The sequence below is a fragment of the Aspergillus heteromorphus genome (assembly GCF_003184545.1).
Source record: "Aspergillus heteromorphus CBS 117.55 chromosome Unknown BO70scaffold_3, whole genome shotgun sequence".
Lineage (NCBI taxonomy): Eukaryota > Fungi > Ascomycota > Eurotiomycetes > Eurotiales > Aspergillaceae > Aspergillus > Aspergillus heteromorphus.
This window is the reverse complement of record NW_020290408.1, coordinates 921,859-937,587: the sequence shown is the minus strand read 5'-3', so window position 1 is coordinate 937,587 and position 15,729 is coordinate 921,859. Positions and strand designations below refer to the sequence as shown.

General features: G+C 52.2%; 5 protein-coding genes across 5 annotated transcripts; 3 read left to right on the top strand and 2 right to left on the bottom strand.

Annotated features, from left to right (window-relative positions):
• Window positions 1–1,464: 1,464 nt before the first annotated feature.
• Window positions 1,465–3,256, top strand: BO70DRAFT_368623 (uncharacterized protein; the record flags this gene model as incomplete). Its single annotated transcript, XM_025544634.1, has 2 exons — window positions 1,465–2,341; window positions 2,427–3,256. The coding sequence occupies 2 exons, from the start codon at window positions 1,465–1,467 to the stop codon at window positions 3,254–3,256; spliced, it is 1,707 nt and encodes a 568-aa protein (XP_025402866.1).
• Window positions 3,257–3,613: 357 nt separating this feature from the next.
• On the top strand, window positions 3,614–4,291 carry BO70DRAFT_132966 (uncharacterized protein). The gene has a single exon (XM_025538055.1). It carries the CDS (start codon window positions 3,893–3,895, stop codon window positions 4,244–4,246), a length of 354 nt encoding a protein of 117 aa, XP_025402865.1. The 5' UTR covers window positions 3,614–3,892; the 3' UTR covers window positions 4,247–4,291.
• Window positions 4,292–4,787: 496 nt separating this feature from the next.
• BO70DRAFT_393221 (CeGAL family transcription factor) lies at window positions 4,788–7,594 on the bottom strand (the record flags this gene model as incomplete). Its single annotated transcript, XM_025546347.1, has 6 exons — window positions 4,788–6,171; window positions 6,234–6,958; window positions 7,024–7,135; window positions 7,194–7,267; window positions 7,325–7,456; window positions 7,520–7,594. 6 exons carry the CDS (start codon window positions 7,592–7,594, stop codon window positions 4,788–4,790), a joined length of 2,502 nt encoding a protein of 833 aa, XP_025402864.1.
• Window positions 7,595–9,169: 1,575 nt separating this feature from the next.
• On the bottom strand, window positions 9,170–11,222 carry BO70DRAFT_359025 (coatomer subunit delta). The gene is made up of 4 exons (XM_025542439.1): window positions 11,133–11,222; window positions 10,628–11,071; window positions 10,376–10,572; window positions 9,170–10,316 (listed from the first exon to the last, which is right to left on the bottom strand). The coding sequence occupies exons 1-4, from the start codon at window positions 11,133–11,135 to the stop codon at window positions 9,404–9,406; spliced, it is 1,557 nt and encodes a 518-aa protein (XP_025402863.1). The 5' UTR covers window positions 11,136–11,222; the 3' UTR covers window positions 9,170–9,403.
• Window positions 11,223–11,778: 556 nt separating this feature from the next.
• Window positions 11,779–14,343, top strand: BO70DRAFT_349998 (uncharacterized protein; the record flags this gene model as incomplete). The annotated part of the gene is made up of 2 exons (XM_025541670.1): window positions 11,779–12,867; window positions 12,919–14,343. The coding sequence occupies 2 exons, from the start codon at window positions 11,779–11,781 to the stop codon at window positions 14,341–14,343; spliced, it is 2,514 nt and encodes an 837-aa protein (XP_025402862.1).
• Between the last annotated feature and the right edge of the window lie 1,386 nt (window positions 14,344–15,729).

The window sequence follows — 15,729 nt, the reverse complement described above, 5'->3', positions numbered from 1 at the left end:
CCGCAATTTTGTTTTTGTTTTATTAGTTGCACTATCACACCGCAAACCTCGAAATATAACCTATGAGGATCACACACCACCATCCGCTTGTCCATCCCGTCCGCCATCGGTCAGCACCAGGGGACGAGGCGATTCCAAATACCAGCAGCCGCTAGCACGTAAACAATCCAATCGGGGCAAAAAGAGGCCGGGCTAACGCCCAACGGCGGCATTAGGATGGCGTCTAGATCGAACTGGCGTTCTAGGTTTACCCTTGTCTCAACCCCTGCACTGCACTGCTCCGATCTCCACCTGCGGACAGGGGGTCGATCGTAGCCCATCCGCATCGTCGTCATCCCGGACGGCGAGATGAGCTAGTTGCATCCTCCTTGCTCCGTCGTGCATGCTGTCTCCATCACCTGGGCGTCGGCCCATGGGAACGACGCTTGCATTGGATTAGTACGTTTCTTGTATTCGAGCAGAGCAGAGCAGAGCAAAACAGAGAAGAGCACTGAGGCGTCTACGCATGTGACTATGCCGCAGCTACATTCAATAGCGCAGCTACTTACGTAGCTTGGTTAGTTGGCTAGTTGGTTACTTTTTATCTTTAGGTCCGGGCTGGATTTAACCGTGCCTTTATCATCATCATCATCATCCTCAACAACATCCATGTCGATATTCCGTCGGTGCTATATGTGTTATGTATGTATGCATGCATGTACTGTACTTATGTGTATTTCCACCACGTATCCACAACTCATCCTACCATCCATCCATCCTCCGTCTTAACGTCCCATCTAAGCCACCTAAATAGCCTAATCACCCTGTAAAATATAGCTCAAACCCTATCCTGACCCGGACGACAGACACTAGACAAAACAAAAATAGCCAGCCCCCCGCGGTAATCGAATCGAATCGAACCGAATCGCCGCCCCCACATCCGCGCGCCATCGACTCATCCACTCTAAGTACTTAGTAAAGTAAAGTAACGTTAACTAAAGCACAAACTAGCACAATGTCACGTGATACAATCGCCCGAAGAGGCAATTCTTTCGACGGGCAAGTTAAGTTAGTTTACTCTCCACAACACCACCATCATCACTAACGTCTTTGCACCGCGCCAGTTCATCTTTCCCCCGTTCTGGGTCTATGGATGTGGGCGGATACTGAATGGAAGGGAAGGGAAGGGAATAATATATGTTTATATTTTTATCATCCTGAGGAAATGCTGCGATGCGATGCTGTTGTTGGTGTTTGAGCGTGGTGGGTTTTGAGTGACGGAGCGTTGGTGGATGGTGGCGGGTATACCACAACCACAGCCACAACCACAACCACAACCGCAATCTTAAGATAACATTGCCTTGACTTGACTTGACCTGGTCTGAAAGCGATCCGTCGCCAAGATAGAGGTCATATTCATTGGCGGAGCTGAGCTCCATCGTCTGACTCTGACGGAGATTCACTTTGCTCGTGCTGGTGCTCGTGATGGGCTCGGAATACCAGTTTGAGTACCCCGAGGTCGAGGAGGGCGCGCCATTGCTGCCCGATCTCGACCAATCCGATGCCCCGTATAAAGTCATCTTGAAGACGGGGAATATTGTTGTTGAATATTTGGGTTCGGATTCGGATCGGGAGGTGGGTGGTTCGGTACAGACACAGACACAAGCAGCGGTTCGCAACCGTCGCTGGAGAGTCTCCAGCGAAGAACTGATGCGCAACAGCCCGTATTTCGGGGCGCTGCTCGACCCGGAGAAATTCAGAGAGGGGAGACAGTTTCTGCAGCGGAAGATGATGGTTCATCGAGGGGGTTTGACGTCTGAGCCGGGCAATAGTAATGGACATGCTTTCGACGATGAGCAAAGCCCTCCTCCTTTTACCCCGGACCCGGAGGTCAAGTACCTCCCGGTCATCGCACTACCGAGTCAACACTTCTCCGCAAAGCTGGGGGTAGATGCCATCGAGCTGTTTCTGGAGATCCTGTGCTTCCGGTCGTTTGACGAAGAGCTGAAGGCCCAGTTCAACGCGAAGCTGAAGGTCCTGCCTGTTTCGCTGATCGCCAGACTGCTGGAGTTGGCGGATGCGTTCAATTCTCCGCTTGTTGTCCGGGATACTCTCAAGCGTGCTGGCTATGCGTTTGGGAAAGGGAAGTTCACGCCCTCGAAGTTCGATCCCTCCCTGCTTAAGCTGAGCGAGGATCGCATCCGGCAGACGATCTTTGTCGCTCGGATCTTGAATGAGCCTGTTATCTTTCAGGTCATGACACACGCTCTCTTGGTTATGGGGTCTAAGGCCTGGGTCAATGGTGTTGAGCGGCCTGATTGTCCTGTTTTTCCGTGGCGGTATCTGTCTAATGGGATAGAAGGTACGTGCATACACCCATACCTCTCTCTCTCCCTTCAAAAAAAAAAAAAAAAAGAAAAAAAGAAGGAAATACTAACCTCCACTAGAGGAACTCTACTTCCGCCGACAATGCGTGCTCAACACGATCACCGACCTACAAGCCTACTTCCTCCGAGCCTACGGGGGCCTGGAAGACCCAGACCCCAAGCCCAGACCCCCAGCCCCAGGCAAACCGTCCCTGTCAGTCCCCCTTACGACGCTGCAACCCCGCCTCTTCCAATGCCGCTACGCCTACGGCAACTCCAGCGCCTGCGACGCCTTCCACCTCGGCCAAATGACGCGCTTCTTCTCCCTCCGCACCAAGACCATCTTCCTAGGCTCGACCCTCATCGACCCCGACTTCGCCCTGGACCCCTCTGATGATGACTCGGATGATGAACCGGACCACTTCGACTCAGATCCCCATTCCCAACACCCCCCAACAGACATCACCGCCATCCTGGCCGCCCTCAAACAATGTCCCGACTACCAGATCGACCCGAACCATATTGGCTGCGGCGTGAGGCGCAGGTTCACGCCCCCGTTGGACTGTATCGAGCGTTTTGTGGGTGATGGGAGGGGGTTACTGGGGGTTGATATTCTGAGCTGGCCTTCGATTTCCTCCACCACCACCACCACCACCAGTAACAACACCAGTAACGACATTAACATCCCCATCCCCAACAATAGAACCCCAACCTCCTGGACAAACCGCACCCTCCCACGAGCGCACATCATCGACATCCGCTTCTCCAGAATCAACGCCATCCCTCTTCTCTCCCGCGGCACATCCACATCCAGAAATACAACTACATCTACAACCCCCCGCCTCTCCCCCTCACAAGAAGAAAACGCCCGGTTGCTATTCACCGCCAAGAAACGTAACTGGGAGGCTTGAAGCCCCCCATCCCTTTTCCCCATCCCCTTCTCCCCTCCCCCTCTCACCTCCTCTCCTTGAGTCCTCCCCTCCCCTCCCCTCCCCTCGCCGAGACCCGCTACATCCCCCCATAGGATTCAAATTCGGATTCAGATCCAGACATATCCCCGTGGCCATCCTGTCCCTGTCCCAGGGACCTCCGCAAGCCCAATTCTTGGCGACGGCTGGAGGGGCAGATTAAAGTTTCAGTTTTGGTAGCCCAGCGAGAAGAGGGCAAGAGAAGAGAGGAGAAGAGAAGCGAAGAGAGCAGGAAAAAAAAAAAAAGAGGGGACGGGGAGATGAAGCGCTGAGTAAGTAAGTTTGGATTGGGTTGGGTTGAGTAAGTAAAAACTACCTAGGTAAATAGGTAAACTAGCCAACTAGGTAAACTAGGTAAACAGGTAACCTAGGGCCTGGTTCGGCCGGACCAGATACCGGAATAGGGTTCAAGCTTCAACCTTCTTTTCCCATTTATTTCATTTATTCTTCACCCCCCCCCCTCCCTTCGTTTCTTTGTTTATTTGTGGCGCTGATGCGTGCTGAGATGTACAATGTTATGTCTGTCATGACATGACATGACATGACATGACATGACATGACATATATGATGGATGATGGATGATGGATGATGGATGTGATTTATCTTTTTGGGCTGAGAGTGCAGGGTTGTCTGGCTTGTTTGGTCGGTTTGCTTGGGTTGGGTTGGATGGGATGGGATGGGATGGGATGGGTTGGGTTACTATCACGGAAGGAGGTGAAGAAGGACAACATCTACACTATACTACGCAACACTACACTAAACTACAGACACACACACACACACACACACACACACACACACAGAGAGAGAGAGAGAGAGAGATTATTGTCTTGTCTTGTCTTGGATATATACGCTTATACATACATACATATACAGATAACATGGAGATATACAGTAAAGTACCTATGGAATATGATGTGATAACCCGCTAGCAACAGAAACAGCCACAGCAACAGCAGCAGCACCCTCTATCTAGTAATCTAAGCTGTGATGTGATGTTAAACAAACAAAGTTGTTTGTCGCTACTCGACTCGAACCGTAATACGAAATTGAATTGCTGCTTGTCTGACTGCTTGATTGCTTGCTTTGATGTCCGGGTCTTCAACTCGAAAGAAAAAAAAATAGCTAAAACGACCGGGGAACGAGGGAGGGAGAGTCGGTAAGCAAAAAAAAAAAGGAAGACCATGACACGCCATTAGAAATTATCGTATTAAGAAACGCTCATGTCTTAGCTAAAAAGACGAGAGCGGGGGGAAAATGAAGACCTTTTGGTTTCCAACGTAAAGGAAAGAAAACAGTCACTTCCTGCCATTACAGCACATTCTGGGGAGGTGGATGGTGGATGGTGGGTGATGACTCTATGTAGAAGTAAGAAGGAAAAGACGATAGGGTCGGGGTCGGTCGAGGCTAGAAGGATAGAGCGGCAGAGAAGTGCTACAAAGAAGAGAAGGTGTATTCGGGTGTAGGCAGACACTAAAACTCCCCCGGGAAGTCACCCAGGTCCAGGTCGAGTCCGGGGAAAAATGACGTCGTGATCTGCCCCGTGCTCGGATCATAAGGAAGGCCGCTGTCATAACCACCGGGAACACCAGACTCCGGGTCTGTTTCCATAGAGCTGAAACTGCCTGGACTTTGCGGGTGATATGTGGGTGGGGGACCATGGATAATGCCCGTGGAGTCCAGCAGGGGAAGCATATCGCTGTACATTCTAGAGGGCGGAGTGTCAGGCGAAGGTGGCTTTACCACTACCCCAGTTGCAGCGAGAACGTGGGCGTCGTCTTCTGGTGAGTTCTGAGGGGTGGCACCCATGTGTGAGATGTTATGCATACCCATGTTTGCACGGTTTTCGATTCGATGCTTCAACATGTCGCACAGATGGCGAGCTTTCTCCGATGCCATGTTGGATTTGGCCAGTATACGAAGCCACTTTTGTGACTTTTCAGCCGCCTTGTAGATCATGGACGCTTTCTCCGGCGCGTGCTCCATATTGAAGGCGAGCTCGAGTAGGAGAACGGTCGTTGCCTGCATGAGAAAGTGCAATATACACCACCACGGCGAGTATTTGTACAGTGTTGCTGCAGCCAAATCCTCCGGAAATAACCTGAGCATATGGCAGGCCGCCTCCACGCAGTCAGCCGCTGTTTTCTTGCAATAGTTATGCATCTTCTCATCGTGCTTGATGGTGCTTAGCTGGCGGAGACATGGACGGGTGATACTCATTTTTGTGCTGTAGAACAGGAGAGCAAGGTTCATCCGCTGATGACTTGTGATTTGGGTGACTTGTGACGACTGCGTAGAAGTGAAGTCGTAATCCTTAGGAAGCCCCAAGTGCCAGCGTTCAATGTCGGTCACGAGGCCGTGTATTGCGAACTCTATGCTGAGCCAAGGGGAAGGCGTCGATGTAGGGCTGTAGAGCTTAGTAGTCATCTTCTTGGCAATGAGCGTAAGCCTAATCAGATGAAGAAAATATAGTGATCCGCATGAAGGGAAAGCCATTGTATCCGTGGCTTTTGGGGCAGCAGTCGGAGTTCTGGCATGGAGATCAGAAGCTAAGCTAGCATCTTTCTCCAGCCGGCTGGGGCTTGATCCGGGGGAGTGCTGGAGTTGGAGAATCGCTTCATCTGTTCCGAAATCACACTCATCAAACGGAACTGGCAGAGGTGTCGTGCAAACGTTATCATCTATGCAGGAAGGCCGTCCAGTTATCATGGTGAGCCGGTGATCAATCATGTACAGGGACCACCAGACACGATATCTGATCTCCCTGGATGCGTCAGACGCAAACTCTCCCATGTTTCGCAGATGCAGCCCAAGGCCCAAGGCCCCTCGAATAGCACTGCCACAGAGTTTCCAAGCCCTACAGTTTTGTGAGCACATCGGAGGCAGTAAACTCGGCAATACACAGGAAAAGAGACATACCGATTTACGTGACCAGATGCTAACATGTAAAGGGAAGCTAATCCTTCAACTTGTAGCTGCTGCAGGTCCGTGTGATGAAAGAGTCGGTCGTCCATACTTAAGACTCTAGCCTTTGAGAAGTATGCAAAATGATCGTTTCTGTCGAGTTTCATATCTGCCTCCGAGATATACGTGTACTTCGCAGCAAGCGCAAACACCAAGTTGAGGATCGCCAGCCATTTGTTACCCGGCCGCAGCGATGGGTTGCTGAAAAACGCCTGGAACTGTGACCCAAAAGGCGTGGTACCGAGGATTGGAAAAGAGGGATGCACCCACTCCAGGTAAGTCTTGTAGAGCTTAGCAGCAACGTCTTTCGGCGGGAGACTGAAAACATCAAGCTGGTTGGGACAGGACATTTCTTGATCGTCCAGATAGTAATTCAGGGCGGATATCAAGCCTCTATCAATCTCGGGCAACTGCAGCCTAACCTCACTTGGCGGGGTGGGCTCTGATTTGCAGTCGAGTTCTCTGCTTAGCGTTTGTAGCCAGCTTATCTCTGAGCTTTGGCCGATAAAACCCGTGGCCTGAGAGATTTCGTCTTTGTTGAAATCTTCCTCAACGTAATCAGAGTTGTTATATGAGTTGGCAAATAACGCCAACTCAGAATGGGAGGCACTCGAGGGCGTCCTGGCTTTGGAATCAGGGGTGCACATATCAAGTTGTGAGTCCTGACTGGCAGTCCCTTCCTGTAACATACTCAGCAAATGACCGACAAGAGAAGCAAAGACCACGCAAGGCGTCATATTCGCACCGCAGCTAAGGCAAAGGCCATCAGTTGGTCCTCTGGCATACCAAATCGAATGCTCAACTTCTTCATAATATTGTCGTAGACTTGTATCTTCGCCTCCAAGCCGGCCAGTTGTCTTTGCACCCGTTTGCATATGTTAGCACGGATTGTCTGTCATGACTTGGAGGACACACCTCTTGGATTTCTCGCGTTTACCGTCTGTATAGCAGCAAATGATACCCGCTTCGCGGCAGTTGCGGCAGCCCGACTTATCTCCAGTGCACTTTGTTTTCCTCTGCCTGCAGGACTCACAGGCTCGACTCACGTGGCGACGGTGGAACCGGCCTGGAGAGGTAAACGCCGACTCCATACCGTCGGTCAGTCGAGGTATTGCCATCTTCCTGTGCGGGAAAATACGATCCGCTTCGGTTGCTGAAAGGGGGGGAGCCGAGCTATTCTGTGCGGTGAAACTGTCGGTCAGCTTCCTCACCTGTCACGATTTTAACGACCTATAGCGCACCACATTGCTGTAGCCATTCGGTTCAGTCGAGGATCTTCTCAGAGAAGGGTGCTCTGCCCATGCTGGAGCCTCCATCGCAGAGTTGAGAAAAGAACTATAAAACTTGAGTGTATGAGAAAAGACTATATCTATAGAGATGTTCCCGTCAGTACCCCTCGGAAGTGCCGAGTATTGTAGTGGTCGACATTGAGGGTCAAATTACAGTCAGGACATCTCCTAAACAAAAGAAACAGAAGCAGAGAGGTCGTTTTTCTCAAATGTTAAAAATAGTCCGACGAAGGGTAGACCTAAGTCTGGTCCCTGAAGCTGATGAGAAAGTGATAAAGAAACGTCTTCCAAGCAGAAACTGACTGCCTTTTAAATAGGGAAATGGCGGTGGCCCTAGTGGTTTGTGGCTGCTTTTGCAAGCAGAGAGGAACTGGCGTGGTTCGTCTGGATCTAGACACCTGGTGCCGAAGCTTTGCTGGTCGAGGAAGTCAAGGTAATGGCTACCCGGGTTCCTGTCGGTGGCGCCTGACTGGATGCTATCATGAAGAGCCGGTAGCTTCAAGCTCTTACCGCAACTGTAAGGATGGTCGACTTCAGTCTTATTGGGTGCTGCTTGTCCTGGCTTGAGACGCGCAAACAAGAAGTATTGTGAGATAAGTTCAAAAAAGTAAGCTCCTTCTATATGAGTGATTTAACCCCAGGTAGCCTGACAAGACGGTTGGGAGCCATCCTCAGTGTACCTGGCCAGGATGTTGGGAAGGAGCTGGGTTGGGAGCTCTGGCCCGAAACGACCATGGTAGACCTCGAAGCAGCCGGACGTGCCTAGCTTGTGGAAGTGGCAGGCTGTAAGGGTCCGGGGATCGGACGCAGCCGTAACCACAGACTGGTGGGAATAGTCAAACCGTCGTGAAGAACCAGGGACATCCCCCAGCCATGCCGGAGACGCTTCAGTGGTTACAGGGTGCGCGGAATCATCATGGTGGCCCTCCCACTTGCCGTCTTGGGCAGATTCACCTGGTGCCAAGAAGATGACAAGGGCGATAAGAATGATATGATGCAGACATGTCGCCTTGATTGCAACATAGACTCACAGTTCACCAATGGTAATGATGATTAGCATCCCGACTTACTCTGGGCCCGATATCTTCGGGTAATCCATTGAAGGCATGTGAAAGAAGGAGAGAGAAGGAAAAAAGATAAGTAGGAAGTGGGAGGAGGAAAGAGGAGGAAGGAAGAAAGAGGAAAAGGGAGGACGAAAAAGCGGCGGCAGTAGAAGGGGGACCAGTAGAAGGGGGACTCTCTACTCTCTCCTCTCTCCTCTACTCTCTCCCCTCCCTCCTCCAGGCCGACCACCGCCGGGATGCAGTATACGGAAACACCTGGCGGTTGCTGTCTCGGTCTTGTGGCACTGTGGCAAAGTTTGCTGCCGTTCATTATGTCGTAGTTACGTTGGCAACCCTGTAAAGAGGCACATTACCTACTTAGGAGCACCCTTCCCAAGGTCCACGACGCCTTGGCGCTCCTGGGATACCGTAGTTCTTGAGCGGATTTGACTAGCCAACGGGGATGACAGCCAGCACCCCGTGCAGGAGAAGGAAGAGCATCAGAAGGGAATTTTGGTTCTATTCGGGTCACATTTCGTGTGCAGGTGATAGGTGAACACGAATGATAGGAAACGGGGAATGGCCAGCAGTAGACACAAGTATGCGCAATAGGCTCGAATTGGAGAATCAAACAGGGGGGGAAAGAGAAGAAGAAAAAGAGAGAGAAAAAGAAAAAAAAAAAAGAGATCCTGGACAGAAGGCATAGAAAAATAACTCGCAGAGAAACCTCAAAAGGGCGGTCCGAACGTCATTAGTACTCTATACACCCAAACGACGAAGAAATGAGAAAGGTTTACTCGATGACATATGCTTCCGCGACGCTCTTCACATCCTTGGAGAACCCAGTGCTCTGCCCCTCCATTTCCAAAAGGGTGATGTCGTTGACATCGACCTCAACAAAAGGTGTGGCCTTGGAGAATTGCACGTTCATGGGGAAAAACTCGTTCTCGTCTCCGTCATCCACGGTTTCGAATTCGAAGCTACCGGAGGCGTTGCTTTCGTCCACAGTGCCGATGTTCCAATCCAGACTGTCCCCGGACACTTCGTAGACGGCGTCGAAGCTGGACACCGCTGGCTCAGACGCGCCGTATGGGATGGTGACGACCACATCACGCAGACTATCCGAGCCGGTGAGCTCGTACTCAACGGTGACGGTGGTCGAGTCAGAGCCCTTGTTCACCCACACGGTGAATGTGATGGGAAGAATTTCGGCGTTGTCCGACCCCGAGCTAGCGACCCGCCAGCGCAGCACACCAATCGCGTTGTTGGCCGGGAATCGCTTCGAGGTATCCTTCAGCTGGATGGCGGAGGAGCTTGTAAAGAGAGCTTTGTCGACGTTGGGGTGGGTGCGGAACTGGGCACCGTGTGTGGGGATGGCGTGGAGATCGAGCCTGAGCTTGGTGAAAGCCGGGTCGGAGATTCGCAGTTGTAGGTCACCCTTGACTTCGAAGGACTTCAGGGCACCCTCCCGAGTAAGCGTAGCGGAGATGGTTTCGGCAATGGTGATGTGGACCGGCTCCCGGTCCGTGGACAGCGAAGCACGAGCGGAGGCCAGCTTCTCGCCGACCGGGGTTGCGACTTGTGGGGTCACCAACGGGCTGGACTCTTCCACCTCGGGGCCAAGATCGCCGCGCACTTTCTCGTAGATATCGGTAGTCTTGGATTTCTTGCCGAGCTGCATACCCTTGCCGCGGGTGGGTAACGGCCTATAATTGAGTGGGGTACATTAGTGACGGTCGCGGAGATAGGGAAAGGCGGAACTCACTTGGCGAACGTCTTCTTCTTCTCCGCCTCGTAGGTATCGTAGGTATCGGGCACAGCAGGACGAGCCGGGGGAGTGTAGACGGGGTAGGACGGAGTCCTGGGGGCCATCGCACGGCCGCTTTTGGCGGCCTCCTTCCGTTGCATTTCGAGCTGCTTGGCCTTTCTCTTGCGCTCCTCGGTGGCTTCGAGTTCTTTGTTCTAGACATGCCATGTCAGCCAGCTGTAACCTCCGGAGAGCAAGGAGAGCATGTACCCTTTCGATGATTTCCTGTATTCTCTCCTCGTGACTCTCCATCTCCAGGAATGTCTTGATCTGGGTCAGGGACAGGTTCTCCCGGTACCCCTGGGTCACCAATTCATCATAGGCGCTCAGGAGCTCGAAGGCATTGCGCAGGATCTCCCGCTCATCCAGACTCTTGCAGATGCTGGTGGTCACTTGGGCGAAAAGGTGCAGGCTGTCGATGTCCTGCAGGATGTTGGACTGGCGGTTGGTGATCAGGACGATGTATAGCTCGTCCAGAGGCTGGTAGACGAAGCGGACATTGTCTTGCTCGACAGTGGTGTGTTGGGTTCCGGAATCGGCGAGCTTTGGGAAGGATGCGAGAAGAGCCTCGATTCTGGAGCGAGCAATGTCGCGGAACTGGCGCGACAGGACAGCCTTGCCCCCGCGGGTGCATATGGACGCTGCGAGCACGACCTGTTGTTTGTGCGCGATTGTCAGCGAGTGGCAGGGGGGGAGCGCAGAATTGGAGGTATACCATGGTTGGGGAAGTCGAGGGGTAGAATGAGCAAGTGACAGCTAACGCGCAAATGGCACGGTTGTCGGAGGGGACGAGGTCAGGTCGAAAGTCTAGTGTCTTGACTTGACGTCGAAGCCACGGGAGTCGCTTGCTGTTCTCTTCGTCCCCGGGTGGCCCGTGCGCCGCGCTACCCCCTCGCTTACCGCAGCACAAGAAGCTTCTCTCTTCATCGCCTCACCCTCCTCTTACTCTTACTACCAGTTGCATCCATCACCCCCCCCCCCCCCCTCCCTCTCTCCCTCTCTCTCCCTCACACGCGCCTTATTTCTCCGGACCCTGACGGACTTATTGCTGCCGGAGACAGCTAGTTTGACTTGTACCCTGCCAGAGCCTCCTTAGACTGCGTGCGAAGGCAACCCTCCAGGTCCAAAGCCTTGGGCTGCTCGTTAGGCATAGTCCTCGCCTGTGACGCCACGCCGAAACTTTCTCGCGTCTTTGTCTCTAACCTCGTGTATCACTCACTCTCTTGTCGCCCATTCATGCCATGACAACGGCTTCTTCGCTCGCCTTTTATACCATGGAGGTTCCTCTGACCGACGACCATATGGAGATGGCCTCTCCCTATCAGGGGCATGCGGATGATTTTGATATCGATATTGATATCATGGAAGATCAGGCCTCGACAACCGACAAGGATATGATGGGAACTGACGAGTACTTGGACGCGTCACATGGGCTGGACTTCGACCACGAAGGCGCTCACGATGCGGATATGATCGACGATGTTGCAGAGCCCACCATGGCCGATGCCGATGACCACTACAACGAAGCTGACTATACGGTCGAGATGCAAGATGGAACGGAACGGACCTACGAGGCGGAAATGCTAGAGGACGACTACGATGAGGACATCGACGCCCCGGCGATCGAAGCCACAGAAGCACCGTCGGAGAAAGTCCAGCCTAAGGAGGCAGAAAGACCTGACAACTCAGAGGATCATGCCATCATCGAACCGAATAATAACGAGCCTGCCGCCGAGCTTCCTCCGAATCAAGAAGTTGAGCCTGTCGAGCAACACGAACACAATATCCCCCAGGACCCCGAGCAGCACGATGAACAACACGTTGAAAAATCTGAAGAAAGCACCAACCAGCAGCCGGATGTCGCTACGGCCGGATCGCCGCCTCCTGCACGCTCTCCCCATGAACCCGTCGAGCCACTCCAAGAAGCCACATCTGCAGAAACCGGCGAGCGGGAGGAAAACGTGGATGAGTCACAGCCGGCTCAAACTCAGGAAGATGAATTTGTCGAGCCTCAACCGCAAGCTGATATAGGCGAGGAGCCACAGCCACATGCAGAGACAGGACAAGAGGAAGTTGCAGAGGCAGAAAGGGAGGTGAAAGACGATGACAGAAAAGAAAACGTTGGAGAAGAATTGGTGGCAGAACTTCAAGAAGAAGAGGCCCATGCGTCGGATGCGAAAGCTGTCGAACATTTGCCTAAACCTGAATCTTCAGTCGCGGAACGGGCGCCTCTATACCCAGTAAAGGTTTACTATCAGGAGAATGAGATATCTCTCTTCCCTCCTAGGGAAGGCGACTCTTCGGAGATGTTCTTCTTGGAAGATGAGGGTCTTGCCTATGGGCCTTTTGATAAGCTTTTTGCGTCGTGTCATGCGGTGCTGCACGAGCATATCGGGGATGGTGAAGTTTTAGTTATCGATGTGGAGGCTCTGAATATCCAACTAACAGAGGTTCGTCAACTCCGACTATTGCTTATCAAAAGTTATTAACCATAATCCTAGGACTCGATACATACTAGCAAGGTGACCTTATCCGAAATCGTTGATCTGTACCTCCGTTTGTGTCACAATGACGGAGTAAATGAGCCGGAGGCACTCTACCTCACCCTTAGCACCAAACTAACAATTTCCGCGGAGATGTCCGATCTTCTCGTAGCCGCAAACGAAGGGAAAGGATTGTCCGAGATTCAATCGTCAATCGGTTACGCTGAAGCCGACGATGATTTCACGGGCATCCAGGACGGGAGCTATGAAGAGTTCAACCCTGACCATACTCAGCAGTATTCTTCGGAACCCGAGGATGATTATGACAGCGAACTTGACCAAGCTCATGAGGCTGAATCTGTTCCTCAAGCACAAGGTGCCACCGAGGACCAAAAAGTCGAGCAAGTCGAGCAAGACCGGGAGGACCAAGTCCACCCGGTTTCGAACCACAACGACGCCGCAGAAGCCTCTTCTGGTAACGTTCTGGAAGGCGGCGATGCTGTAGACGGCAGTGGACATGAAGAGAATCTGGTGGAGGCCGAGCCTACGGATTCTGGCGACCAGCAGCAGCCGAACGAAGAATCTTATGATTCAGAGGAGAATTCGGAATCAACTGCTACAGTGACCCAACTGCCTGAAACTGAGTGGGCGGACGAGCAGGAGATTGCTGACAAGTCTACTGATGTTGTTGACGGCCAAGTCAGCCATGATCCTGAACTCGAATACCACGATGCAGAAGGCGATGACGATGAAGCGTACCATGGAGAGGAGACTAATGTAGATGCCATTGATTTCGGAGAGGCCGAAGGAGATGATGTTCACCATGACGCTGAAGAAGCTGAAGAAGCTGCTGGTGATTTTTATGGCGATGTAGCGGAACCGATTGCGGAAGAATCCAATGAAGGGGCCTTACCGGAAATCGAAGACGAACCGCAGCCTGAAGATGCCACAACCCATGCCGATCCCCATGAACATGAGGACGTTGATGGCGAAGCCCTACAGGGCGACGGCAGCGACGAGACCCCCACTAAGCCGGCACCGAATGGCGTCTCCCAGGATATCCCAGAAATCAGGACCCAGCTTGCCTCAGAGCTGGAGAATGACTCCCTAGGTATTACGGAAGATCTGCTAAAAAGCCCTAGCAAAGATTCCAAACCAGTTGATGACGAGACCAATACGGATGAAGATGAGCCAGGAGAGATCCATGAGGATGACGAACATGCCCCTTCACTTGACGAAGCCCACGAGGACGTCGAAGAGTTGAACTTCGACGATGAGGAGTATCTGGATCTGGGCATTCCGGAGGGACTTGGCGCCGCCGATGAAGATAATTTCGCCAAGTCACCTAGCCGCGCTCCTGCGAAACGACACCGTGAAGTCGAGGACGATTTTGAATTGACGGAGATCCCAACCCCGGATGCCAAACGGTCTCGGTCCTCGTGATTTCCATGTTTACACCCGCCCACCACTTGCCTTCTATCATCATACCCTTAGACGTTTCTCTTGCCGTCCCCATCTCGCGGATTGGCCGTATCTAACAAATCAGTATGCACAAACCGTGCTGGCCATGGGGTTCGCTTCCTGGAGCGACTTCACCACCCGACGGACTACTAATTATGATTCAACCTTGGAGGATGTCACCCAATCCGCCTTCATGACTCACAGGTACTGTTAATTCACACAGGTACGTATTACTTCGATTCACCTCTGCCCCCATTGTTCCTTACCGGATGGGTATACTGCCCGGGGATACCCGCGTCGTCCTGGGCATTCGACCCGCGGGGTGTAAAACCAGGTTTGTACACGATAATTCTCCACGCGCCCATTTCCTCCTTCTTTCTTCCCTCCCTGTGTTCTTCCCTCGTTTTTGGACTTAGTGATACCACCCGTGATGGTCGTTCGTGGGCGTCTAGGCGTGTATGTTGCTGCCTTCTATTGTGGTCGATCTACGGGGCGTTGTGATGTTGTTATATTCCCAGGTAGTTTCCGCGCTGGCGTCACGGGGTGACCTACTTTGCGCTCTAATCTCCTTGGGAGGTGCGAAATGACATTTTCTTGACCCTTATTTATCTCTCTGTCTCTTTTTCTCTCATTTCCGGGACCCTTGGCATGTTTATTATATGCCGCCTTTCCGGACCATCCATCTGTATGTTGATTTTGATATGCACTGGCAGGGATGTGGCACGGACTGGTGGTAGTATTTACTCTTTTGGAGTAAGACCAAAAAGGGTCCTTCGTGTGAAATAGTCGTGCTACATGCTGCTAGCTAGTGGTCTGTTAATGATGATGGTGGGACCGCGTTGACTGTAAATTTGTCTAGCTGCTTCATTGGGTCTGGTCCAGCATAACACAGCCTCTGTCCGACCCCCGGTGGGGATTGAAGGTAGCCTGGAGGGTAACCGCAGTAGTCGTAGTTCCATCGGAGTAGTAAATAGTGAACTAGGTAAGTAGAGCGGCAGTGCTGAGCAGCTGAAAGGTAGTAAGTAGTATTACAAAGGGCTAATGATTCCGAGCACATTCCGGCCTTGCTCAATTTTAAACATATCTACTGACTGTAAGTATCTACTCCGTGGCTCGTTCGTGCTAGTCGATCGCGATCTTCAGCTTGGCCCCTACCTACCCTGCCTACTCTGCCTGCCACACAATTGGTACAGTAGGTAGTAAGTATTCGAGGTGCAGTCCCGACATCGACATTTAAAGTAAGGATCGGGAAAATGAGATGAGACCTGTCCGAAACGCGATAAGATGGGGATAGAGATGGAAGCATGGGGAAACCCGATGGATGGATCTTCCCTATGGAACAAGCATTGAACTATCTGTCCATGCGAG